This window comes from Rissa tridactyla, chromosome 7 (assembly GCF_028500815.1).
Source record: "Rissa tridactyla isolate bRisTri1 chromosome 7, bRisTri1.patW.cur.20221130, whole genome shotgun sequence".
Taxonomy (NCBI): domain Eukaryota; kingdom Metazoa; phylum Chordata; class Aves; order Charadriiformes; family Laridae; genus Rissa; species Rissa tridactyla.
In genome coordinates this window covers 11729027-11755679 of record NC_071472.1, presented here as the reverse complement: position 1 = coordinate 11755679, position 26653 = coordinate 11729027, and the positions used below count along the sequence as shown (strand labels likewise).

Here is a 26653-nt window from a genome sequence, read left to right as displayed (position 1 = left end):
TTGAGCATAGGAAGTTCCACCTAAACATGAGGAGGAACTTCTTTACTTTGAGGGTGGCAGAGCACTGGAACAGGCTGCCCGGAGAGGTGGTGGAGTCTCCTTCTATGGAGACATTCAAAACCCACCTGGACGTGTTCCTGTGCAGCCTGCTCTGGGTGACCCTGCTCTGGCAGGGGGGTTGGACTAGATGATCTCCAGAGGTCCCTTCCAACCCCTACCATTCTGTGATTCTGTGTGAATGTGCTGTGAGGAGTGGCTGAGGACTCTGGGTTTGTCTAGTTTGGAGAAAAGAAGGCTGAGGGGTGACCTCATTGTTCTCTGCAGCTTCCTGGGGAGGGGAAGGGGAGAGGGAGGTGCTGAGCTCTCCTCTCTAGTACCCAGTGATGGGACGCATGGGAATGGTTCAAAGCTGCGCCAGGGGAGGTTTAGACTGGACATTAGGAAGCATTTCTATACCAGGAGGGTGGTCACACACTGAAACAGGCTTCATAGGGACGTGGCGATGCCCCAAGCCTGTCAGTGTTTAAGAGGCATTTGGACAAAACCCTTAACAACACGCTTTAACTTTTGGCCAGCCCTGAATTGGTCAGGCAGTTGGACTAGATGATCGTTGTAAGTCCCTTCCAACAGCAATAGTCTATTCCATTCCATTCTAATTTGTTTCTAAGTGACTAAGATATTAGATTTCTTTAGCTTGCAATACATATCACAAATAAGAAAGGCAAAATATTTCTGTTCTGCTGCCTCTAACGTTACATTGGTCCAAGAAATAACTGATGCATTATTCAGTATTTTTTCATGCAATTATGTGTTTATTTCTAATTAGGAAAAAATGCCTAATACTTTCAAACCAGAATTGGAGCCCTTTTGTTGGTTTGTACTGAGCACTGCAATGCTATTTTCTGTGTAACAGATGAGGACAAGCACAAACTGCATGCAGCCAAATCTCTCTGATGTTGAGAATCAGTGCGACTCCTACTCTGGGTTAAAAAGATTTGGAGAGAACAGTTGATGAAACACCTCCCTGGCACAAAAATTATGGACAAAATAATGTCTGTTTCAACTTTAAGGAAATCTCTTAGGCAGTAAGCTGAAAGAGCTGTGCTTGGATAGTGCATTTCCGATGCAGCGATGGCTTCATATGCGTTAACCTGGATTCACAGTGGAATCTTGGCTGAGATCTGCTACCTAGGTCAGAGACTGAAATGGATCCTGACATTTTGGCACTTCTTGTCTGAAATGCAAAAGAAATTGTGATAAATGTAACAGGCAAATTTCACATCAGCTTTTTCATAAACCGTTTTTTCCACTTGCTACAGAATATCAAACTGGTAACAATTAATGAACCAAAAGTATGGCAATCCTGTTAGTAAACATTGCCATTGCCTCTGATTCTGCATTGTGGTAGGGATTGTTGTATAGGTTTTGTTAGTCTATTTCTTTTCCATAATTGTGTTTCTTTTTTGTTATTTGCAAGAAACAGAAGAGAGGCTTTCATATAGCCTCTTGGTTCCATCTAAAATGAATTCCAAAAGCATACGTTACGGCCATTTTCACTCTGAAACGTGAAGGGTGCAGTTTCATTTCTTTGTGATTGCAGATTTCAAGATTGAAATAGGTGATTATGCCAAGATTAGTATAAAAAAATTATTAAGAGATTTGAGATGGAAGTTGCTTTTGTGCTTGAAATGGTGCAGAAGTATGTAACGCCCGTTAGCAGATCACTGAGAATTTCAAGGGTTTGCATATGACAGTTCTCTCAGGGGTTAATGCAACATTAAGAAAAAGTACTACACACCCCTGAAGTTTCAGAGAGCATATCATTTTATAAGTCATAGACTATTTTTCTGTGGAACTCATGCTATTATTGTTTCACAGGAACTAATTTTCGCAGATGCAAAAGAGATTCTTCATGGGATCTTCCTTCTGGAGGGATTAGCTATTTCTGGTGTCACCTTCCTCAGGATGCCACAGAAAACCTTCCATGGGTCTGTGGTTTGCAGAAAAGGGGACAGCCATAATTGTCCTTCTAGTAGCAAGAATTTCATTCTGTGGTTGGATTAGCTCTTACCTTCTTCCAAAGTTTTAAATATTGATGCCAGTTCGGAAACGTACCTACATGTTGTGCTCCTGGTATGTGCTTCCAGATGTAAGAAGGACTGGCAGTCTGAGGTATTCTCTTCTAGCTGGCAGTAACAGGACAAGGAAGCATTATACGCTTTTTTCATCATGAGGCTTAATTCTCTCTTGGAGTCCCACCCTGCCTGATCCAGGGTTATGTCACACCAAAAAAGTATGAAGTGCTTCAAAGAAACGGAATAAGGGTTGGTACTGTGAAGAGCATACTAACAAGAGAGCGAGCTCAGGATCAAAATGTACAAAACAGGCAAGCAATGCAGCCTTACAGTACCAGCCAGGGTGAAACTCTCAGGTTCAATGTAGCTTTAGTTCAGCACTTCAGAGAAATAGATGTACGTGAAAGTATTTGATAGGCGTAACAAGTTCTGATATGATTTATGTGCACTTGAAGCAAATCAGCAGAATGAAAGGAGAGCAGGCCCTTACCAAATAACTGACCTCCAGCTTATTTGGCCTGTGCTGTGTTTATATCTCATCTGACAGTAGATGACAATACTTTCATGATACGTCAAGCTCTGGAGTTCAAGGCGAGTGTGGTTAACTCCCAAATGTGGTTGCTTATCTGAAATGTATCTAAACCTCTGAAATCTGCAACGGTGAACTGGAAATCTCTCAGCACCAGGTCTTCCTTCTAGAATGGCAGGGATAAAGCCATTAGTATTTTTCCTATCATAAACTGCACCTGTTTTAAAGAACCCAAACACTTAGCCAGGAACTCAGTGGACGAAGACAGAAAAAGAGGTGAACAAAAATTTCACCATACTTAAAATGTGCTGTGTTCAGGCTTCTTGTGCACGACACATTTATGCAAACGTGTCCAAAATTAGGTTTGAATGCTTCGGGGAAGCATCACTGTAGGGTGACGGTACCTGGCACAGCCCAGGTGAAACACTGCATGTCTCTCCTTCCACACCCAGTCACCTTCCTTGCAGAAAATCCCCTTTGCCTTTGGAAAACCTTGTGCACCACAAAGGTGGTGCAGGACCACTGCATCCTTTACTGCCTGGGCAGCGTGGCCAGAGCCTCTGTTGAGGCCAATCTGCACTCTTTTTTCCCCTGAAGTCTAGGGCTCAGCCTACACCCTTTTCACCATGCAGTATATTTATATCTGATACCACATTGGTGAATTCACCTCATCTAGGTGTAATTAGGCACAGCATATGTTGAAGTAGGTAAACTTATAATGGTTTTCAGCAGTGTTGAACATAAGTGCGTTAGGGACAAATGCAGCAAAGCTGCATCCATACTGTATTTCAACAAAGGTGTTTGTGTCTCGAATCAGTGCCATAAACAGAGATTGAATGCTTTTAAAAGTATACTAAATATCATAAATAAAAGCAGGGGACAGCCTTCTCCCCAGGGAGCTGGACTGGTGTTTGAGCTGTTGTAGTGGTAATGTGTGAAAAACCCTAGAGTAGAGCAGACTTTGAAAAATAGTGCTAGCTTTGGCATTTGCTCCAAATACTATTGGAAGAGGATCATTCAGAAAGGATGCTGTTAAGTGAAACTGGACCCTAATTCAGATCATATTATATGGAACGTTTTTTACAAATTCTCAGCTAAAGACGTTTCCAAAAAATGATTATTAAAACATAACATTTTGCTGCTGTTAACAACCTAACTATTATAGCAGTGGCCTGAAAGTAAGGGAATAAAAATTTACTATTGGTAACAAAACTGTCTAGAATATGTTCTTCACAGTCCAAAAGGAGAAATGCAAATAGTATGTATTTATAGTCAGCCTTCAGAAACTGGGAAAATGAACAGTGAATGAGCTGTTTTCTTTCTTCTTTTTATAACTGGAAATATTTCCCCCATTAAACACTTGGAGGCCAGTGCTCCGTCTTTGTATTGAATATTTTCTCAAGCAACAACTATTGACTGCAGCAGGATATTATCTAAGTAAGAACAACATGACTTGATTCATGGCTTTTATGTTTGACAGCGTTCCTTTAATGCTCAGAAGTACATGTGTGTCCACAGTGTTCAAAGGTATTTTGTGTATATGCGTCAAATTAATGCATTTTTGAACTGAGGAGGATTCTCAGTAGGATTTTGGAAAGGAGTGTTAAAATTCCACTTCTGTTGATGGGGAAGTTAAAATTCCCAGTGGGAGCAGTCTTAGGCCAACACCAAGCATTTCTGAAGATCTTACCCAGTACTGGAAACACCTGATATCTTTGTCTCTCCTTATTTTTGTTAAGTGTTAAACACCACAGAGCTATTGTCCTTAACTTCAGTGAAGAAGCTTTGCTGTGATAGCAAGGGCTGGCTATGTTTAGTTAGCTAAACAGAGCTGACAAAACCATAGCTCCATGGCCATGGAGATGACTGCACTCCCTTTCCATTTCTGCTGTTATTTATGAGACATTCTGGTATATTAGTTCAGTGGTGCTTTCCAGAAACATGAACGAGGGAGAGAAAGGATGGGCAGGTAGTTTGAAAGCTGAGGTAAATTTGTTGGAATTCACCTCTGTTCTTTTACAGTCTGGTATGTCTTGGGTACGTCGCTTAGCTTCTGCGTTCTTCAGTTCCCTCTCTGTAAAGTAGGGGTAATACATCTCATATGGCAAAGGCTGTGGCTATGGGGCAAATCTACTCAGGATGGTGAAGTGTTCAAATTCTTATTTAATGGAGGGCAGGTACGTGCCCTGGACAAACTGGAAATGATACCCCTCCAAAGCAATCTGAGCATTACATATTGGCAGCTGCACTCTAATCAAATAGACTTACTCCATTTAGAAATAGGATGCAGAACAGTAGACAAGAGGAAAAAATGTGGAAGGAACTTGAAGACACAGTCTTCTCAAGTTACCTCACAAAAGCCAGTGAAAGGCAAATTTTTCTCTGGCTACCATGATTACATGCTGTAATGCGATAGCCGTTGGGAGGCCTTTGCAACAAGCTTGTAGTCGAGTGTCACGTGAGGCACCGTGGGCTTCTGAGGTGGTTCGTCCCACTTGCTTCATTACATTATCTTTGAGAAATTCCAGGGGACTTGGAAATAAACAAGTGCGCAGTCATTTTGCTGCGCCTGGCAGGATTGGGCTGGGCTGGTGTGTTTCAAATAAGAAATTATTTCACGTGTACTCAGGGATTAGTCTATGTGGCTTTATACATTCTCCTTTCACAGATGGCAATGCCAGTAGGAATTATTACTATTGTTTTAAAACTCTGGTAATCACTTGCTTTCATGCCTTTGAAAGTATAAACAGCCTGTTTCAGGGGTTTACTTGCCACAGTTGTATTACTCATACTCCGTTTCTTGCTTTGTTTGATGGTAGAACACGTACACCAATGCAGACAAGCTTTTGGAGGCTGCGGAGCAGTTGGCTCAGACTGGGGAATGTGACCCTGAAGAGATCTATAAAGCAGCCCGCCATCTGGAAGTACGGATTCAAGACTTTGTCCGGAGGGTGGAACAGAGGAAACTTCTCTTGGACATGTCAGTCTCCTTCCATACCCACACCAAAGAGGTAAGATGTGCGTGAGGGAATTTGTGTATTGCAGAGGGCTGCAAGAGGCTGACTGAAAACTCGGATGACATAGAAAAGGCATCTTCACTGCACAGGGCTCATAACCAGTTCATTTGATGCGTATGACTAACTGTTGTAAAGAGGAAATATACTGTGAATGGAGCATATGTGTCATATAGTACACTATAGTATACTAAAATATAGAGGCAGCATATCTAACATCAAGCGTTCCTTAATTCACAACTAGAATGAATTGTTATAGAGCGAGAATTCTCTTGTAAGAACGTGAGTTGATATTAATGCATTAGGTATAAACATGATAGCAGTGTGATACGTATCCTCAAAGGGATTCCATTTGAATGTAACATTAATTAATGTAGCCATTATTATTAAGTGTTACTGGAAATGCTGCACTCTTTAGTGAGGCAGACTTCACTTTTCAAAATTACGGTTAAAGAGCAAATAGCCACATACTGATACAGTGAATCAGTGAGGACCTGAATAAATGCTGTTCAGTGTAATTGAAAAATATCCAGAGATAAGGCTGTCTTGCCAGAGATACAGTGGACACGACATCGAATGAGAGGCCACTGGGGATGTAATTAAAGCATACTTCACATTTTTCTGCAAACCAAAGGCCATTCAGTGATGAGTGACTTTTAAAGATAGGGTTTCTGCTGAGAGATGGAATTAGTCAGAAGGGTTGTTTTCATGCTCTGCAGCATCTGTTTGCAAAAGCACACTTGATCAGAAAGATGTTCTTAGAAGGTGAAAGCTTTGCCTGTGTTTGCTGATTTACACGTTGCAAACAAGTTGTGTATCACAGACATCAGTGTGTTGGGGAGCCTCCTTAAATAGAAGGTGTATGCACACCTTCATATGTGTGTGTGTACATATATAAATATATATATATGGAAGATGGAGTTACAATGTGTCTGTTACAGCTGTTGATACATGAAGGTTTTCCTTTTGGATCCTGCATATACTAAAATCTAGTTACTTTAAGGTTGTGAATAGTACTATTGTTTCCAGAGTAGCTGAAACGCTTGCAGCTATGCTGGTTTGCTGCAGGGGAAACTTAATTAGTTATTTCCTCAGTCAAAATTATTTCATAACAGTTTCCTACTGTGATTAACCTCACTTCACCTATGCAGGTGGTGACTAGTAACACAAAGATAGGCATGACTCCAGGAAGTTATCAGTATAATATGTTTTCTATCATCCAAATTTCTTCTGATGATTACTGGTACTGTGCAGCCTAATTTGGGGTTGGGAACTAGAGCTTCCCTGTGTGAAGGGTTTTGGATTGCAGTGCTATATACTCAGTATACTCACTTCTACCCTTCTTCAACAAGAAGGGAATGTGCCTGCTGCACTCACCTGGTTTTCATGAGCCCTGCTTTGGTGTATAGAAATGCAGATGTATAAAAATGCACATTTGTGTCTTTTGTGACAGCAAAATGCTGTTTACCAGATACTGCAAATAAACCCTGAATCTCTGCCTCATTGACGTTTAGCCACGGGACAGATTAATGCTTTTTGGAAAGCTCAGTAAGTACTTGCTATCAGTTTTAGGGAGATCCAGAATGTACAGACTCCGGGTGCCTCTCTCTCCAGAGGGACAGTCAAGGGAGCTGTAGCATAAAGCTGGGACATTGGCAAAGTCCGGGTGGACCCAGGAATCCACATTCATCAGAATGAATGACAGCAGACGTTGGGTTGGGTGCAAAGAGGCTGCTAAAGTTATTGCAGTCTTCAGCAGTTCCCCAATGTTGGAGGATGAACAGTAGCTCTGCAAAAGAAAGGAATTTTTCACTTACCCCTCTGCTAATTCACTTCTGTAGGGGCTAAACGCTCTCATTTTCTGCAGGTTCACCAAGTTTCATTGTGTGCCACTACCTGACTCCTTCAGTGACACGGTTCTGCACTGGTGGGAGTCACACAGCCCAATACCTCATTTTTTTGCCAAAAATAATAAGTGAGGAAATCGCTGTGGTTATAGTATTTGTCTGCCAGCTGTGGGGATCCCCGCAGACACAGTGAAGTAGCCAAAGACTGCCAGGGGGGAACTGGTGCAAAGGGCAATGCATTACAGCAGGAGAGCCTTAGCACATGTTTGGATCTGTATTTGCCTTTTAATGCTATAAATAGATTGGCTCAAGTAGAAATGACTCATTGCTTTGCCTTGCTTGGCCCGTCACGTATATTGTAAAATGACGAGTTAACCAATGTAATTGTCACTCTGCAATATGAATATAAAACAGATAGGCGGATTCCTCAAAAATGAAGAAACACAGATGTCCTTCCTTTGTCGCCATGTGTATGATAGTATTATGTCCTTTCTCTGTTTCATACCAACTGCTCTCAGTTGGTTCCTCCCTGGGCTCGGACTAGGAAATGCGCCCAGCCCCGGTGAGACCTCCCGTCCTACAGAGCTGGGGTAAACCGAATGCAGTTTCTTGCTCTAGCCACTTGCCCACTTGTCCAGGTCAGATCTGCACCATTTTATGAAACTACTTAAAAATACATTCAGTCTATTTGCTGGGATTTCAGCCCCAAACAACAACGATAACCTTAGATTCCAATTTTAAAGTCAGGATTAAAGTCAGCAAAATTCCCTTTGAGTCGGTAGCAGTTTTAGTTGAGTTGAGGAGTTTGGAGTCAGATGTAAATTATAGCAGATGTCAAGGCAAAAAATTCTTTTGCTGCAGCAGTTAAATACAGGGAGATCTGAGATCCATTGCTGCTGTTTTAGCAGGAGATGTTCCAGTTACAGTGCCGAAACATGCCTCCCTGATTAACCTTGCCCCTCCTACCGGTCATGCTGTGCTGGCCTGTACTATGCCCATCCAAACTCATCACCTGGCAGTGTTTTGGGGCGAGGAGAAAGCAGTTTGCCTGGCATGTTAATGTGTTTGATACCTGACATATTTTGCATTATCCTGGAAGGCATTATTAGTTACTGAGTAATAAGCATCATTATTCATTTCATCCTTTGTAGTTCTTAAAACTGTTTCTTAAACTATTAACAACTGTTTCTCTTATGTCCTTGGAAATGAATAAACAGTTCCCTTCATGTTTTCTTGGCAAGAAGGCAGGAAACTATGGGTGAGATGTATTTTTCATCCAAGTTTTCCAAATTCTCATTATTCTTGATATATTAATCTACAGAGACAGAACTGGTGAAAGGGAGAATTAAATAGAAGGAATCGGTCTTACTGACATGGTTTTTCTGGAAATATTCTGAATACCTTCCTGCAATGAACTTGTAGCTTCTGACAGTCTTTCTAGCAGAGATGGACTGCATTTCTGATGTGATAATTCCCAGGCATGGATGAGTACATTGACTGTGAACTTCCCACTGCTTCACCTGCACTCTGCGTACCTCTTCATCTCCACGTGTGACTACTCAGATTCCCAGCACCTGAGAAGCTTTTAACAGCTCCCATTTTTAAAAAGTGATCTTGTCAAAGAAATGTTTCCTTTTGTCATCTCCCTTGCCAGAATTTCTTCAGGACAATATATAGTGTTGAATTAAGGAGTCACTTAAGTCCAGATATCCCATGAGCAATGAAAGTTAAGAGTGGCTTTTTTATACTACAGTAGACTTGAATCACTGCTCATTTCACGTGAAAGCATAATAAGAGGATTCTTTCTGCTGAACGCTGACTTATACAGTTGAAGGAATATGAAAAAGACTGTCAATTAAGCATAACAATAATTTTGAAATTTCTTTAAATGGCTTTTCTTAACAATACATGCAATAGGCTGAAATGATGACTTTCTGATATGGTAAAAAGATTTTAGAGGCATAAATTTAGAGCAGTCACCTAAATGATTGTTAGTGTCATAACTCATGAGTAAGGTAGTTGTCCTGTTCCCATGCCTATAAGAGAGATGTTGTGTGTCCCACTGTCCTACAGTATTCATAATGCTCTCTTACTTTATCATCAATATTTCCTACCCTTTTAGGCCAAGACATTCTTGATGGTGTGAGCAGAAACCTGGTATCTTGGGAATCAAATCTAATTCTCTGGTAGGATACGGCAGGGTAAAGTTATAAATTGTTATCAGTGGGATAAATGCATTCAACGGACTTGTACCCGAATCATTTTTCTCAGGATTAAGTGTGATTGAATTCAGGTTCTTACTTCAGATCTGAATCACTTATTGGCAGGATTGTCAGGTCTTGCAGTTTTATCACAAATTTCATGATAGTTGGTGTTTTTCTGTGAGCTCTCAGCTGCAAGGATCAAAGGATGATACAGGATTCTTGGCTGTCATTTCATTTTGTTTAAAAGAGAGTAGTTTTTGAGCCTCTTGAGGAAGAGGTTCCAGATGTGATGTGATTCAGTGAACTTCACTGAATTTAGATCCATTTACAGTAAATGGGTCTTACCTGAACTACAAAGCAGTTCTGCAGTTGCTTCATAGCTCTTTGGGGCATGAAAAGCATGTTTTACCAGCTCTAGGTTTCTCATTTCTCAGTGTGTTTCATATTACCGCTTTTATGTTGCATTGTGTCCAGCAAGACAGCCGCAAAAAGCAGGAGAGGCAGTAGTGTGGTTTCAGGCCATGTGCCCTGTGCTTTCTTGACCCTTGGTAGGTCAGAAGAGCAATAGAACGAGTTGCTCAGTTCTTGCAATTCCATGTGGAGCCTGACAGGTCCACCTGGCCCACAGAACGCGGGGATGAGTATGCTTAGGAAATATTTAATGTTGAGAAAAATGAACTGCCAAACTCTTAACATGTCCTTACTGAATATGTGCAAACTGGAACTTGGCAGAAGTCTTCTGAGTAACCAAATTTGGGCAAATTTTCACAGGGATGACATAATGTATATTCTTGACATCAAGGCTAAACCCTGCAAAATTTCAAACCCTTGCTTAAAAGCATGGAGGGTCTGGAGCATCTCATGTAAGCAGAAATAAGATTCCTTTTCTAACACAGGCGAAGTAACTCCTTTTTCCCCTTCCTCTCATTGTGGACCTTTTACTTCAAAATTCATCAAGTTCAGCCTTTGGCAGATACCTGGTATGGAAAGTTTCACTCTGAACAGCTTGTCCGATAAGGCCATGAGAAACCGAGAGCAAAGTCCTCGACCATTAAGTGTCAGGCAACTTCCTACATAGGCCTAAATTATTTGTGATCAGCCGGTCACCTTGGTCACCCCATAGATATCAGTGGGGTTACTCAAGTGAGTAATGGGAGTGGGTTTACCCTGTCAGTTAGGAACAGTAACAGTGTTTTATTGCAGGCACTGCTAACTTAATTTTACTTGATAACCAAGACCTGTGAAATTAAATTCTCTCTGCTTCGGTTGAATATTGTGATTAGGAGATTATTTCAGTGCAGGTCACTGATTTTGACAGGGCTTGGCCCTCGCAAGTTGCTGGGAAGCAGGGAGCAGAAAGGTGATGGGGCTAAGGTCGGCTGCTGTTGACTCTCGTCAGAAAAGTAGACAGTGTGTATCAAAGTTAATCATGGAGCAAACATGACAGTGGTTCTGCGATATATTGTATAATCCTGTCATTCACTGTAAATTGACCCAGGATTCAAAGTTAATGTTACTGAACTTAATAATTTGTTGTTTGACTTTAACTGTTAATATTGACATTTCAGAGCAATCACTATTAGATTATTGAGAGTTGTGACGAAGGGGATAATCAGTTTAGCAATTCCACTTGCTGGCAACTTCTAGAAGTCCTGAAAAGGTCTTGTTCTCTGAACATGTCTGCCACAAAGTATTTGTCTTACACGCTAGTCCTGTTCTGGGCAGTGCCTTTATTCCTTTTCTCATATTATGGTCAGATTTAAAAAACAATGAAACCATAAAACACCAAAATGACTCAGACTATCTTGCTGCACATAAAATATTCGCTGACTGTCCATTTCACATCCCAGCACTTTTCAGGGTTAGAATGAAGCACCACATGCCTTGTTCAAAAGCTATAAATTTTGTTCCTTCAATATGATAAAATTAACAGCTGAGATACATACAAAGCAGCATACAGAATCAGACTTTGAAAATACCTGCCCCTCCTTTCACTGAAGGACTGTGAAACATCAAACCTTACGTTTATGGATCTCAAAAGTATGAACGTTGTTTTTGCTGGGAGCTGAATCAGTGTGGTTTGGTGGGGGGAGTATTATAAACAGAGAAATCACAGGTCAAGGGGGTGAAAAAAGCAAATGCTTTTATAAGGGATTAAGTAAATGCTGATTTATTTTTTTTAAAATAAGTGCTTAGTTCCTAAACATTCTGATATTCCCATGAGAGGTGGACTTGCAGGCAGAAAGCAGAGGACACGGGAGAGTGAAGTGCCAGAGCTGTACATACAGGTAACGAGTGTGCAGTCCTCTGCCTGGATGGCAGATTCCTTGGAGAAGACAGATAAGTTGCCAGCTTACTGTTACCATTCTGATAATTAGGGCTGTAGACAGGGCTCTGCTGGTCTAACAAGTGTTATTTTTGTGTGAGCTATGTAAAAGTTCACTCAGGGTTATCAGCAATCAATTACCATGAAGCAGCAAAATAAGAGCAAATCCCTCTCCAATTCCAGAGCATAGGCTGTGGCTGTGACCAAAATGCATTCACCGGTCATTCCCATTGGTGGTTTCTTTGCAGAGTTAAATCTTGTCTATAAAGCTACCAAAGGAACCAGGACAGCTGGGGTGGTGCGAGGTACCCCTCTTTCCTGTCCATTTGTTGTCTAGAAGCAAGTTTTTTTTCATGAAGGATTAAGAAGCTGGGAATGGAGAGAGCTGTGGAATCCTGGCAGCACATCCCGCTCTTGAAGCACAGCCAGACCACTAGTGAATAAAATTCTGCCATCTGTGATGGAAAAAAAATTGTGAAACAGAATCAAGGTAATAAGAATTAAATGCTTGTAAATGCAGCCACATAAACCAAATATCAGGAAGTCAAACCTGCAGCAGAGCAAGGGCAGGCGCAAGGAAGAGAAGTTCTTTCCATCATTCTGCCATGTGCTAGCCAAAGGGCTCCTATAGACTGCATTTAAGTTCACACTTTGCTGTCTGCCTTTGTCAGGCCATTCACCAGCATTCTTACTGACTGCCTGGCTTCACTCAAATATTGCCACTGGCTTTTGAAGGCCTTTGCATGTGTTTTGTGTGTTATGGAGGTGGGTCTCCAGCCCCTGTGCCTTGCTCTCCAAAGAACAGTGGTTCATGCTGCAGCAAGAAGGGTGTTTTATGGGCACCTTTAAATAGGATGTGCCGACTGTCATAAAGTACCCTTTTTGTTAGTCATATTGCAGCCCATTTTTCTGATTTCCTGAAGCTGAGGAAGATGAGCTTCTCCCAGTTCCAGCATTTGGGCTTGCAGCTTTTACTGCTGTGTACAAAGGCAACAGAGTGGGCAGCCAGTGCCTGTGATACATTGCCGTGCCTGTTTGCGTACTGAGTAAATCCACGTGTACCAAGTAAAGGCATACAGGGATACTCCTGTAATTCACTCATCACTCAAAAGACGCATTCTGTTGCGCCTTAAGTACATGTACACAATGGAGCCTACACAACTAGTTTTAAACAGTTAGTGTCAGCGTAGCGGTTCAAGTTGAAGGATCTAAAAAGACCTAATAAGACTCCTTAGAGGAAGGTCTCACTTAGCAAGTTTCAGAATAATTCAGAATTGCCACAAGTGATTTATTTCTGAGATTCCTGGGGCGTAGTGCACAAAGTTGCACAAAAGGCTCAAAGCAGGAGATCAGGGTGAGACTGCAAGCAATATGGCAAGTCATTGGAAAAAGTATAGGAGGAAGGGGTACTGCAACTCCTGTTTGAGAAATAATGAAATGTTTAGAATCAGTGAACAATTTAGAGGAAAATTTAATGGTACCTGCATTTATTTAAGTAAATTACTGAATTTTAGTGTATAGTTTACAGATATGGAAAGCTCTTCCTGCACCAAATTGTACTGTATTGCACTGGTGTAAATCTGAGTAAATCTTTTGATGTAGGAAGAACTTCTCCAAGCTTATTATCAGTATGATCAAGCGCAGAATTTGATTTGCTTAGTACAATTACGGCAGTTAATTACATCCAGATTCATAACTACAAGTATCTTATATTAAAATTATACCAGAAGAGAAACATGTTTTTGCAATTCATTATGGTAGCAGAAGAAGCACAGAACACGTACATCTGATTCTTCAGTTAGAAGCCAACTTTCCCTCCTAGAGTGAATAGTCCCTGAATTAAATTTACATGACCTTGGGCTGGGGATTTACACACTCCCTGATGTCAGCACAGCTACCCAAATCATGTTTCCCTTGAGAGGAGATTATTTTGTGCTATATCAATCTGGTCCATGCAGGACTTGGAAAAAGCATCAGATGTTTAGGCATTGCAAATCCTTTTGCCATAGGCAAGGTTACTAATTAAAAAGCAACAGCGTACAGAAGCACCAGATGCAGCCCAACCAAGGATGAATGTCAAGAAATTGGCGAAGAAAAAGGAAAAAGCAAGAAAGAGGTTAGGAAGAGATCAGATGGGGTTTTTTTCACAGAATGTTCCCTTTCTTTCCACTCATCGTTCCTTCCCAACCAGTTTGGTGGAATCTGACAACATTACTTCTTGCAGCAGGGTGTCTCATCACCTGTATCTTACTGTGGAAGTCGCATATCGTGGCATTTCATATGTAGTGTCTGGTCGTATCCCATCTTGTCACATTTTATTAGGTACGCTGTCACTGCATGACACTTCGCTGGTGGCATATGGTCACATTACAGCTCATCATTACATACATTGTTTTCTATGTTTCCATTGATGTTTCCATGAGACCTTGAACGTGACTTTGGAAAATGTTGTTGAAATATGCTATTTATAACAACCGTCAGTTCTTTCAACCGAAACAGTACTGGATGCATTCTAAGTGTGAATTCTGAGTGTAACACTAGCTGATGAAGGTAATTGTGCTTAAAAGTCTTCTTGTCTCCACCATGTTGGTGCAGGGAAATCAAGGCAGAAAAGGCAATTTCCTAAAGGCTGCGCAGTGAAGCCAGATTCACAACAGCACTTAACAAGTGCTTAAACATAAGCACAGGCTGAAGACCTGCCATAACTTAACCTGAACTTGGGGTCTGTGTGACTCCCTTCTGAATATTATGAAAAAGCTAGATGTTATGGCTCAGAACAGGTTTGTATAAGCCTAGCATGGTAACAGAGGAAAATCGGGTTGATGGACATCCCTCTCTGGAGCAATTCTGTTTGTGTTTGGTTCTTTTTCTCAACCTGCGCTTAGTTCTCTGCCCACTTACGCTACAATTCATGGCGTGGAAGCAGTGCAAATCAGGTGGGAAAAGAGGGTCCCCATATTTCAATGCATTCTGCTGTAGCCTTCATTGCCGTGATGGATGTTCACATTACAGAGTTGGCTTGAAGATCCTTTTGGGGACAGGTCTACAAAACATGACGTTTCTCTGCCATAGTTAAAGGGGTAGAACAAATACCCTGGAAAGTTGCTTGTTTCCATTAATATCTTTGTTTTGACTAGCAAAAATGTTGTGCAACGCTAATTCTCATGGATTGAACTGACTGGTTCTTTGCTTTTCTCTGGTCTCATTACTCAGTGTTTTTAAACTGGTTTTGAGGGGATTAAAACTCATCTCTGGCATTTGCAAATAGCAGTGTATAAGCACTGGGTGTTTAATAGTTATTCTGAACATGCAGGCAAGATTTTCTTAGCAATCTCCTTAGGTTTTAGATTTTGTTTAAAGTGGTCCCTTGCTCTAAATCAGAAGCATTAATTTCTAGGTAACAGGCACAGATGTCCTTCAGACCTCCAGTAAGTGGTCTCATTAAGTGCTTGAGTAAAAAGAAGGGTATTGCATCAGATGAAATAGCTGGGAATAAAGAGCTGTATTGTCTCTTGGATGAAGGGGAAACTGCCTGTGTTTTATATCCAAGAAAGACACAGAAGTTGTTACAATGCATGAGAGGTGCCAGATGCCCCCCCAAAAGAAGGGGGGTGGTGGTGGTGTCATTCTTCTTTTCCCCTGGTCTAATGATCAGAAGAGATTTGTTTCTCTTGTTTAAAGCCATGGTTACCTTGATAAACAAAGCCTCCATTCTGGAGCCTCTGTGGACCTTCAGCATGGATGGTTTAGGGCTAGGTTTTGCTTAGACTTCTGTGTAGCTGACAACTATAACATTTTTAGATGTAGTTTGCATTTGGGTTTTACCATTAATACCATTAGTATTTCTATGTCCTATTAATCATACCAAAGCAGATCAATTTGAAGGAAGCACAAAAATTATTTTTCTGTTATTATTTCTTTATTGTTTTCCAGGATTCTGTAGCTTTGGTTTAGTACATGTTAAGTAACACACTGCAGAGACTATCTCGTTTTCTGGACATGTGCATCGCTGGCAAGCTTAGTAAAAGTCACCACAGCTGGGTGTGGAAATACTGTGTTAGTATTTGAAATGTCTGCATGCATCTATATACGCCCCCTGTACAGGATCAGGTGATACATTAGCAGTAGTTTGGTGTCTTTATGTGAATGGGATAGGTGCTCACAAATTTTGCTCATGCTAGGAATAAAAGAAGAAAGTCAGTTTCTACAAATATGAGGTAAAAGTTGTCCTGTGTAATATGTCAGATTTCCATGACAAATGGAAATGGTTCACTGAGTCTAAGCTAGGTAGCTCTTTAGGAGTAGGTCACAGCATGAATTAGGAAATGCACACGGTGTCTGTTAATTTGGGGTTTTAGTATTCAGGGTTTTTTTAATCAGTTGAATAGGTGCATTGGAATTGGACATATGATTTCTATTTTATGATTAACAGCTCTTCTGACTCTGGTGTTGCAGTGACCTGCAGTTCATCTTTTCATTGCTGTGGCATTCACGAGTGGAGCTTGGTAGTGATTTATTTCAGGTGCTGTTAGTTAGTAGCACATAACCTAGGAGGTTTTTGAATCAGATTCCACTTGTAAATTGTTCCTGAAAGATCTTCCTAATCTTATTAATATTGACTGATTCTTTGTATTAGGATTTCCCAGGGATTGGTGGAATCTAAAGGATTAAAGGCCTCTGAGTCAAGGATGACCTAGATTCTGATAGATTTTATTATGCAAATCCTTACAATCAGAGGTCATTAATGGAAACATCTGAAGCTAATATGAGTTAATATATTTGAGTGCTCTCTGAAATTAATGAGCATTTCAGTTCCAGGTGAGTACAGTACAGTTAATGTTTAAGTTTTTCAAAACTACTTTGTTTTTAGAAACATTCTCAAAAAGTGACTTAGGATCTCAAATGTCTAAATCCTTTTGGCTGCTGCTGAAAGTTGGGTTCTGGAGACACTTTTGAAAACAGTTTTCCTCTGAAATTGCAGTGGGACATTAGAAACATTCTCCTCTGCCCTGTTTTACGTGATAATTTCAAGAAAACAGCAGATTCCTAACAGCAAAGCAAGTTCTTGATTTCACTTTCATTTTCTAAAGGAAATTCCCTGAGCTTTTTTTTGTTATCTTAAGTGAGAAAATGAAATATGACAAAGAACAGCAAGAAATTAAAAACCACTGGCTTTCCCAGCTCGAAACAGCAGGATGATTTATACGCATCGCCATTTTTCTCTTCTATATTTACAAAGTGCTCTATTACTTGAAGATCTGATAAGCAAAGAAAGTAATATTCCCGAACAACCTGGTCCTTTCCTGTTATAGTCCAGCTGTCCCTACTGTGTGAGTGGGTGCAGGGATCAGATCAAAACCAGGAAGATTCTGAATGTAATTCATATATAAAGGCATCAATGCATTTTCCTTTACGGTGGCTTTGCAGAGTTCAGCACCAGGACCTCAGGCCTCAAATGAAAAAGCTTTCTGTTTGGTTCTTTAAATATGGTTTCATTCTTTCGTTTATTTCACAAGCCTAACTACTTAATTATATTTGTTTCTTTTGTTAATGGTTACCTTTTTATATCGTGCCTTTCTCCCAAGAATGTGAAAGTATGTAAATAACCTGAGCAAAGACATTCCATTTTAAGCCAGTAGTCGGGTAGGCCATTATGATTATGCTATTTATGAATAAACAGAGGCGTTTACCCAAAATATCCAAAGCTGACTCTGAAAGCCTAACTGAAAAGCCTTCAAATTAAGCATATGTTTTAAAGTTTGTTTTTCTAAGTCTGTCATGCAAGGAGGCAGTAGCAGAGGTGGGGACAGAGCACAGGCAGCTGCACTCTCCCTTTTCTGCTATCATGAGCAGTACTGGCACAGCTTGTGATTTGGGTTATTTAGGTTTAGATCAGGGTGATATCCTTGAAGTCAGTAGTGTGCGTATAGTGTAACAGTCGATGACCGGCCTTTAGGTTTGGACCCTGGTGGTGAGAAGCCTTGCCAGCTGGTGCTTAAGACATCCCTCTCCTCCTCTCATTTTCCGTGGACATGCAGAATTCGCGCTCTCAGAAGCAATACTGCAGGATGGGGATCCGGTGCGCCTCGTTCTCAACAGAAACAGTTTTACCGGCTCTTTTGCCACCCCCACACGACGTCTGTCGTCTGCTTTGTGTGTACCTCCAGCTCCCTTTGAGACAAACTGCTTTGCAGCTCCCTGGGACAGCAGGCAGAAGCGCAGCCCCGCTGCCGCCACCACCGCCTCCTTTGACATCTCCCAGTGCAGCACAGCAACGTGTTGTTCCCCGCTCCTGTACTTCTCTGCTACCTTGCAGAATATACCAGCAGAATGTGGGTTAATGGGGCAGGCATGGCACAGAAAATCCGTCTCTCTGGTGGAGTCATTAGGATTTGCTGGCAGATTGCCAGCTCGGTTGTTGCAATTTTACACTCACTCTTCAGAGCAAGCTTAAAGGGGAAACCTCCATTCGCTTTAAGCCTTTACAGCCCACGAGAGGCTGCTGGGGTTTGCCTGCCACCGTCCAGATCTCTGATGAACAGCTGGCTGGAAATTCTCATCTAAGCGCTTACTCAAATGATTTGTTGTTGTTTTGAGATTGGTAGTCAAGACTATTTAAAATTAATGGGTCTGCATGGGTTTGATTGGTGATATTGCTGTCTCCTATGTTTGGATTTTCCAAAAGTCAAAAAGCAGAGTCTGAAGTGCATTTTGGAAAATAAACAAAAAATCCACAAAACCAAAAACCTCCACAAAAGCTTCTGCTTGGGAAGGCATAGCTGAGCAGGTACAGTTAGGCTACAGTCAGTACCATACACGCATACCAAAGATTTTAGATCTCAGTTCTGCAACAGGCTTCAGCTGCGTATGAGATTAATAGCACACAGCTCCTGAAAGGGTTAGGTTATCACAGCTGTAGGGTATTGTAATTTGTTACTTGTGTAAAGAGTTAATCAGAATAATATAATTAGTTATTGTCATATAATAAACTGAAATGTAAATTAAATTTGGAAAAAAAATACCCGAAATTATATTTATTTTATTTTGTTGCTTAAAATGGAATCTTTTTGTTTTGAGAAACTTCAGGTCAGTTTTCATGTGAATCGTGCAGCCGCAGTTAGTGCTTACTGATCTGGAATTAGAAAGCAAAAGGGTTAAATCTCAGTCCCTCTCTGATTTATATTTCCCTCCCCTCCTTCCCAGCTGTGGACATGGATGGAAGATCTGCAGAAGGAGCTCTTAGAGGATGTCTGTGCTGACTCTGTGGATGCGGTTCAGGAGCTTATCAAGCAGTTTCAGCAGCAACAAACAGCCACCTTGGATGCTACCCTCAATGTTATTAAAGAAGGGGAAGATCTAATCCAACAGCTCAGGTAAGCATCCACCTGGAGGACAGGTGTTGAGAAATCTGATGTATGCTGCAGTTTAGGTGTGCATAAATAGGGAGCTGTAAGTTAGGATTAATTGGTGGAGTTTATTAATTCTTTGCTTGTTTATGATTCTTCAAACTCTCTGAGTATTTTATTGAAATTGCAAGGAGTGATTTGTGTGGACTGATTGGAGTAGTCTGTGGGTCAGCATGGGTTCCTGTTTGACAGAGAGATTATTTATAGGCACAGTGAAGTGAATTGAAACAAATACGTTTCAGGTGAATATTTTCAGTTGGTATTTATAGAAGATTGTGAAATGGTTGTGAGCTGAGGCCTCGTGATTTATATGGTTATTCCTGTCGTAGAAGTGTATTCCTCTTAAAATATACATGTGTCTAACAATCTTCACTTTCATTTTGCATGCAGCACCCTTCTATTTATCTTTGTCTGTGTGGGGTTTATTCATGCTGTCAAAGAGGGTCTTACACTGCCAGTTCTGCTTGCATTATGGATTAAACCAGCTCATTTTACCTGATTTAAAATACATGAAGAGGCTGCCTTCAAGAAGTTGGGGTTTTTTTTTTGCTTTCTTTGTAAGCGTAGTAGAACAAATGTTTGCACAGAGTACAGTGAGCCTGCACAAATCTTGGAGTTCTGAGATCCCGCTCACTTGTTCTTATTTACAGTGGTTTTCTGTGGCTTTAACTTTGTTGACAGCAGTGGAGTTTTCTTGCCTTTTAGTGATGTTACTGAACTCAAAACCAAGACCAATACATCGCTTATCCTTTAGATCTTTTTATTGTTACACATTGCCCTTATCTACATATACATAGTGTGTATGTTCTGTATACATATATAATATGCAAACCTGACAGGTCTCACGCATTTCACCAGAGGCTGTCCCAGAGAGTTATGCCATCCTCCCCACCCTGAGCTTTCCTAATCGGATGCCTTCAGTTCTTACATGAGAAGTGCAGGAAATTGTGAGCCATGATAAGAAAAGCCTAAGGTGCTCTAGAGCAGAGTGGATAATGAAGGTCCCTGGTGGAGCTCTGCCCTTAAGAGCCCTCCTGGAGTCCCTGAGTCTTCTACTGCAGCCGTGTGCTGGGCTTTCCTATATATTTATCCTATCACCCTGGGTGTGGAGTCTCCTTCACACAGGTGAGCCTGCGTAAATGCCTAGTCTTGCTGTATGTGGCTTGCTTGTGTAACAGGGGGAGAGCGAAGGACCTGAGCTGTGGTATCGCTTGTTGAGACCAGAGTTGGAAAGGAAGGATCAGGAGTAGACGAAGCTAGGCTCCATCCATCCATTCATCTTTGCTGATGAGATAAATAGGAAGGAAACATGCTGTTTCTGGCAGCTCTAAGTGAGCTGCCAGAAGAAGGGGGTTTTAGATAAGAATGTATGTATGGCCAGCCATAATGGGTCAGTCAACAGTCTGCATGGCAATTTCCCTTTATGCAAATAAACTTTTTGAAAAATTTAGGGCATTTCTATCAAATCACACAAATGGCAGTGAAATTCTGGACTAAAGATTTTTTTGTTGCTCATCTCACCTATTGGCCTAACATCGTCTTGGCGTGAACACCCACAGAGAAGAGCCTGAAAGGGACCCTGTGTAAGTCCATCAGGTGGACTGTGGGGTGATTTGTGGGGTTGCAGAAAGTGTTGTGTTGAAGGAGTCCTCATGCAAGCTGAGGTATTGGCCTGAAGGCTTTTTGCCTGCACCTGAGTCAGTACAAAAGCTGCATGCGGGGTTGGAGATTAGCCAGGGCAATATTTGGAGCTGAGAAGTCAGTGGAGCATCAGTATGAATAGCAGCTTTTGGAGAAAGGCTGGTGTAGCGGCTGCAAGGTCATGCAGGAGAAGAGGTGAATTGGGAGATGTCATGTGGGACTTAAGTTTTCTTTAATGTAAACTTAGTCAATTCTTAGTTTCAGTCTTTGGAAAGTAAGGGTGGCCTTGGGTTTGAGACTTTTTTTGGAGTTGGTGTCATGCCTAAACATTTGTGAAATGCCAAGACAGGGTTTGTGGTAGCTGTATTTAACGAAGAAATGTTTTGGGGGTCTGGCTTGTGTTCTGGGCAGTGAGCAAGGTGGAACAGGGTGAACATATTTGTGCAAAGTGATCCCCTGCTTTTGATAAAGTTAAGACCAAACACAGAGAACAGTTGTCTGAAGGACAGAAGCCCTGAATGCACGCAAAGATTTGCAGAGCTGACCTGTCAAGACGATCTCTGATTCAAGTGTTGGTTTTGAGCACTCTGACGAACTGCAAAGCCTGTAATGTGATCCTGGACTCTTTCAAAAAGTGAAGCAGAACTGTGTAAAAAAACCATGAAACCACTTCTGTGTGTGCCCACTCTGACAGCTTTTGGGGCTGCTGGCAAAAGTAAAGAACACACAGATAAAGGAAAGGAGGAAAAATTAGAATTGCTGCAATCTTCCTTAAACAAAGCATTGCATTTCACAGTGTGGATCACCTTGTACCTGCCGTGAAGAATAGCTGAAGATTGCAAACACTACAACAATGAAGAGAATAAAATACACTGCTCTTATCAAGCATGTCATAGCACAGCTTAAAACCAATATAATTAATGGGGCTTTGAAAAATTTTACATTTCTTGTCCTTACCTCTGAGAGAACAGATATTGCTTTAGAGAAGATGATTTGTGTAATAGCGCTCTGTCTCCTCCAGATTGCTTAGGAAAAGCTCAGCTGCCTGCACTAGTTAAATATGATGCCTGGGACTGCACTTCACAGAAGGTCTTCAGGGGCTTCAGTGACTGCATCAGGAGACCATACCTGTCAGGAATAAAACAGGCCTGGCTGGCAACACTGTACATGGTTAGCATTGGAAACGCTTTTTTCACTCTTCCTTATCAATATTTTAGTGAGGTGATCATCGTTCTCAGCAATCAACACGAAGCAAATCTTTTGAACTGCGTTTCCAGGAGTGCTGCCGGGCACAATATTTCTGCACATCTGTTAAAGGCAAAACAATGACTTGCTCCAGGGAGATGTGAAAGAACAGGAATGTTAGGGGCAAAAGAAAGACAGTGAAGAGTTATGGATCTTGCTTGCTTTCTTTACAGTAGTTCAGCATATGAGCTTTTGATGATGGGTACGTTTCACTAAGGTCTCTCCCAGTTAAGGCACTGGAAGCGGTTTCAGGAGCACAGCGTTCGTTCTGAACAAACTCAACAGCAATGCACTAAGCCCAGTTTTATGTTCCCCAAAGTTTATCTAATTTTTTTTTTTCAATATTTTCCCTGCATTTTATAACTCTAATGCATAACCTTTCAGAGAATACTAAGGATCTTTTCTGAATTCTTTCCCAGAATTTCTCATTGCCAGACTGAGCAAGAAATCTTGTGGTGGAAGCATCCAGTCTCAAAAATTTCTTTTTCTGGAAGGAGATCTTTCTCCAACCAGACTACAGAGGGATTGTCAAGGCCTTTTCCGAGGAGACTGTGAAAAAGTACCAGATTATAACATTTAATTTTTTGTATTGCATCAGCCACTGAAATGCAAGTGTGGCTTGATTGGAAGAGTGAAATGTTTAATGGAAAAGAATTTCTAAAACCAAGTGCGCCTTTAGATCCTGTGAGAGATTATTCAACACCAGTCTTGAATAATTCATTGAATCATTTAGATAATATATGAATAGTAATAATCCTGCATTTGAATGAAGACATATTTCATGTCCTTTTGTAGACGACAGGTGCTGACTGAAGGAAACAGAACTTGATTGGATGTGGGCTCAGATTAAGCTGTAGTTTCAGAATCTCACCTTGTTGTCTTCATTCATCCTCTGTACAGCTCGAATGTGGAGGCAGAGGGAGACCTTGTGGTCACCAAGAAGGTGAAAACACAAGATGACAGAGTGGGGCAGAAACGCTATCACCTGGAGAGAGTAATATTGGTGCGATATTCCCTTATAAATTGGTAGTACTTTCTGCGGAATGATGCTGGAGCATCTGAAGTTCAGTGTATCAAACATAACGTATTTGAGGAAAAAGAAGTGAAATATATCCAAAGAGAAAACTACTATGCAGTTAATAGTATTCTGTATTTTTAATTTTATTCTTAGGCTTCAGATATTCAGGCAAATGCTTTTTCTGTTCCTTCAAGACACATAATGAAAACAGAATAACACGTGTGTTTTGTTGCCTTAGAACCTCAAAGGTGTGTTTTAAACTTACCTAAAATGACTCTGTGTGTCAGCACCTAGTTTCAGTTTAAGGCATCTGTAAAAGGTTGTACTTTTTTTTTTCTCAATTATGCTCACTGACAGTTGAGTTGTAAGTTGTTTTGATCTGACCCCTATCATCTGACGTGATGATAATTTGCAAAAAGCAAAGTGTGAACATTTCAGTCAAGTTCTGTAGAAAATTACAACTGCTTTGCTAGGTGTTTATAGAGGGAAAACTCAACCCAGAAAAGGAAAATTAAAACAATAAAAACCTAAAAATCGTGAACACCCTCACACTCTTTTCCGGTGGGGAGACTCCATGGGCACCTCTACTCAGCAGCACAGGCTAGCTGGCCAGAAGAATGGCTCCCAGGTGTGTTTGGTCCTTGTGGGACAATGCAGTGACCTGGCAGCATTACCTGACGTTTTGTTTATCTTGCAGTATTGTGAGCCAGTTTGCTGCACATGAGGGAGTTCATTGGTGCACAAATAGCCCAGTATATGCTGTTGGATTTGTAGTTGTCCCTCCCATCTTCTCCAAGGCAGAACTGGTGATTGACAGGAAATACTGATGGTAAAACCTGCTGGCTTACCCACTCCATCATATTATCCTGCCAGTACACAGGTCTTTCCAACAGTGTATTTGATAGGGTTTTCAGCTGGCTTGGTTTAAGTATGCCAGATAATGCAGCTGCTATCACATGCCTTTGAGCAAGATGGACAGAGAAAACGGTTGCATCTAAACCTTGGTGTAGCTGAAGTACCAAAGCCAAGATTAAATTATGGCTTCAGAATTTCCTTTCTGATTCTTGTTAAAACTGGGGGATGTTTTGTGCCACACTCGAGGATAAATTTCAGCTCTTATGTCTGCAAAGGCTCTTTATCCATAAAGCACTCACTGAAAAAAAAAATACTGAAGACGTAACAGACTGTAGGTGAGCCTGTTAATAGATATCTCAGAGCATAAATAGAAGAGAAACTGTCAGGACCATCCAGTGTCCATGCTAAGACTTCTTCGGGTACAGTGGGCTGCCCCTTGGTCCTAGCCCCCTTTTGCTATGAAAGGTGTAGATGCACCAGTATCTGACCTGTCAGAGGCACGTCTCGTTTCACTTACCCTAGTGAAAAGACAAGTCAGAGTCCATCTTACAGTGTTTGAAAAGTGTTTTCCATCAGTGGAGTTTTTTGCACTGTATTCTATTGGTGTACTACATAATCCAGAGGAAATCAAGGCATCCCTACCCCTTGGTCTAAAATGCTGGCAATTCTGATTCAATTAGTCTGTAAGTAATAAAGCAAATGCACAAAATTAACTTGTAAAGGTCCAGGGGGCTAAATAGCACCTCTGAGCTTGGTGTAAGTGTCAGCTGGAGTAGGTCACTCTGTAGGATTAAAGGGGATTGCCAGCCAGTATCCTCAAGAGAGCCATGGAGAATGATGTGTCATTCTCCTCCCTGCCAAGTGTGTAAGGCCGCAGTGTCACGACACAAGAAAGGATGATCCCCTTGCTCAAACTTTGTGGATTTTTGCAGGATTTCAGTGAGTAGAATAGATGAGTGTTGCATACACCTTCCCTCAGCCCTTTGTGCTTGGGTTTGCGTCTCAGCAGCACACAGAATCACAAACGTGTAGTTCTTGCTCTTTTGCCTGCCTTAAAGCTCAACTTTAACCATGCTCTCTGCCTTGCTACAGGGACTCCGCCGTTTCCAACAATAAGACTCCACACAATAGTTCCATCAGCCACATTGAATCTGTCCTTCAGCAGCTCGACGAGGCCCAGGTACAGATGGAAGAGCTCTTCCATGAGAGGAAGATTAAGCTAGACATTTTCCTTCAGCTCCGGATTTTTGAACAGTACACCATTGAGGTAAGAGCTGGCTGCGTGACCTGAGAAAGGTAGAGCTGTGGGAGAGGGAGTGTATGTAAACATACTCGGTTAGGATACACCTGGAGCTGTTTGGTTGTGCTCAGCCGTCCAGTGAGCAGGAGAGAGAGTTATAACCAGGTTTTAAATTCGGCACGTTGAAGCTAAAAATATGCTTTAGGATATACTGCTAGAATGCACTGAAATAGATTCGTGGCTGCTAAACTGACTGTGCTGAGGATCTGCCTGCTTTGCAGGGGAGCTTTATAAGATGCCCGTGTTATAACTCTTTATTGACGCTAGTCATTCAGGGATTTGGAAGTTCTCTGTTGCTTATTAGTGAGGTTTGTCTCTTCAGATACAAACATAGATGCATGCAAACAGATATGTGCTTGGCTTTAAACCACCGAGGGAAAAAAACTTGTTATGCATGAAAGGAAAGGGTATTTAAAAGATGGGCTTTTTAAGCATCGCATTGGATTTTTTTAAAAAGAAAAAAAAAAAAAGGGTGCGGGGAAGTTAAAATATATTTTTTTATGTTCTTATGCAAAAAAGGTCTTTCAGTTTTGTTTTTTGTACTTCTGTTTTGAAATCAAAAGCACTGGATGGAAAACTCATCAAAACATTAATGATTGGCTGGAGTCTCTTCAAAGTTTCTCTATCCAAAAATACCTCAATCTCATTAATTACTTGCTGATAGGAAATGATGCAAAAGGAACAACATATAAGTTAACTTGTACACAAAATCCATGAAAGTCATGTGTCAGCACTTATGTCCCTTCTAGGGTGTGTTCCTCTGAATGTATCCCACTAGTGCTTGTTCAGTTTGTGAAGCACCTTTAAGTGTTTTATGATGATATATTCCTGAAGGTATTGTTTGTAAATCTGCAGGTAATCTCATGGTAGGTACTAGTAGTTAATGGGAGCCTTAGAATGCTGTGTTATGCTTTGTAAGTGTTTATTTTAAGACATGGGATGATGAATTATAGTGGAATAAAAGGCTGGAAATAGAAGGTTTTAGGTGTCTCGATCTGTAATTGGATGCCAGAGATAGAAATCAGTGAGGAATATCTGAGCTTTGCTGTTGTGACTGCATAGTTAGGTATCGTACTGAAGTCTGTTCCACGGTGCTTGGTATTGATGTAAATTAGGGTAGTTTCATTTTACTTACCAGTTATAGACAGCCTCCTTGATATTGAGAGACAGTTTTCTTTGTGAGTATGTGTGTA

General features: G+C 41.1%; 1 protein-coding gene across 2 annotated transcripts in view; it reads left to right on the top strand.

The window, feature by feature from the left end:
• The window catches only part of KALRN (kalirin RhoGEF kinase), a 525892-nt gene that overhangs the window by 300535 nt on the left and 198704 nt on the right, over positions 1-26653 (top strand). For both annotated transcript variants that reach the window (XM_054209626.1, XM_054209624.1), the window contains exons 11-13: positions 5424-5615; positions 19199-19368; positions 25253-25427. In XM_054209626.1, coding sequence (XP_054065601.1) covers positions 5424-5615; positions 19199-19368; positions 25253-25427 — 537 coding nt within the window. The remainder of the gene's footprint in view (positions 1-5423; positions 5616-19198; positions 19369-25252; positions 25428-26653) is intronic.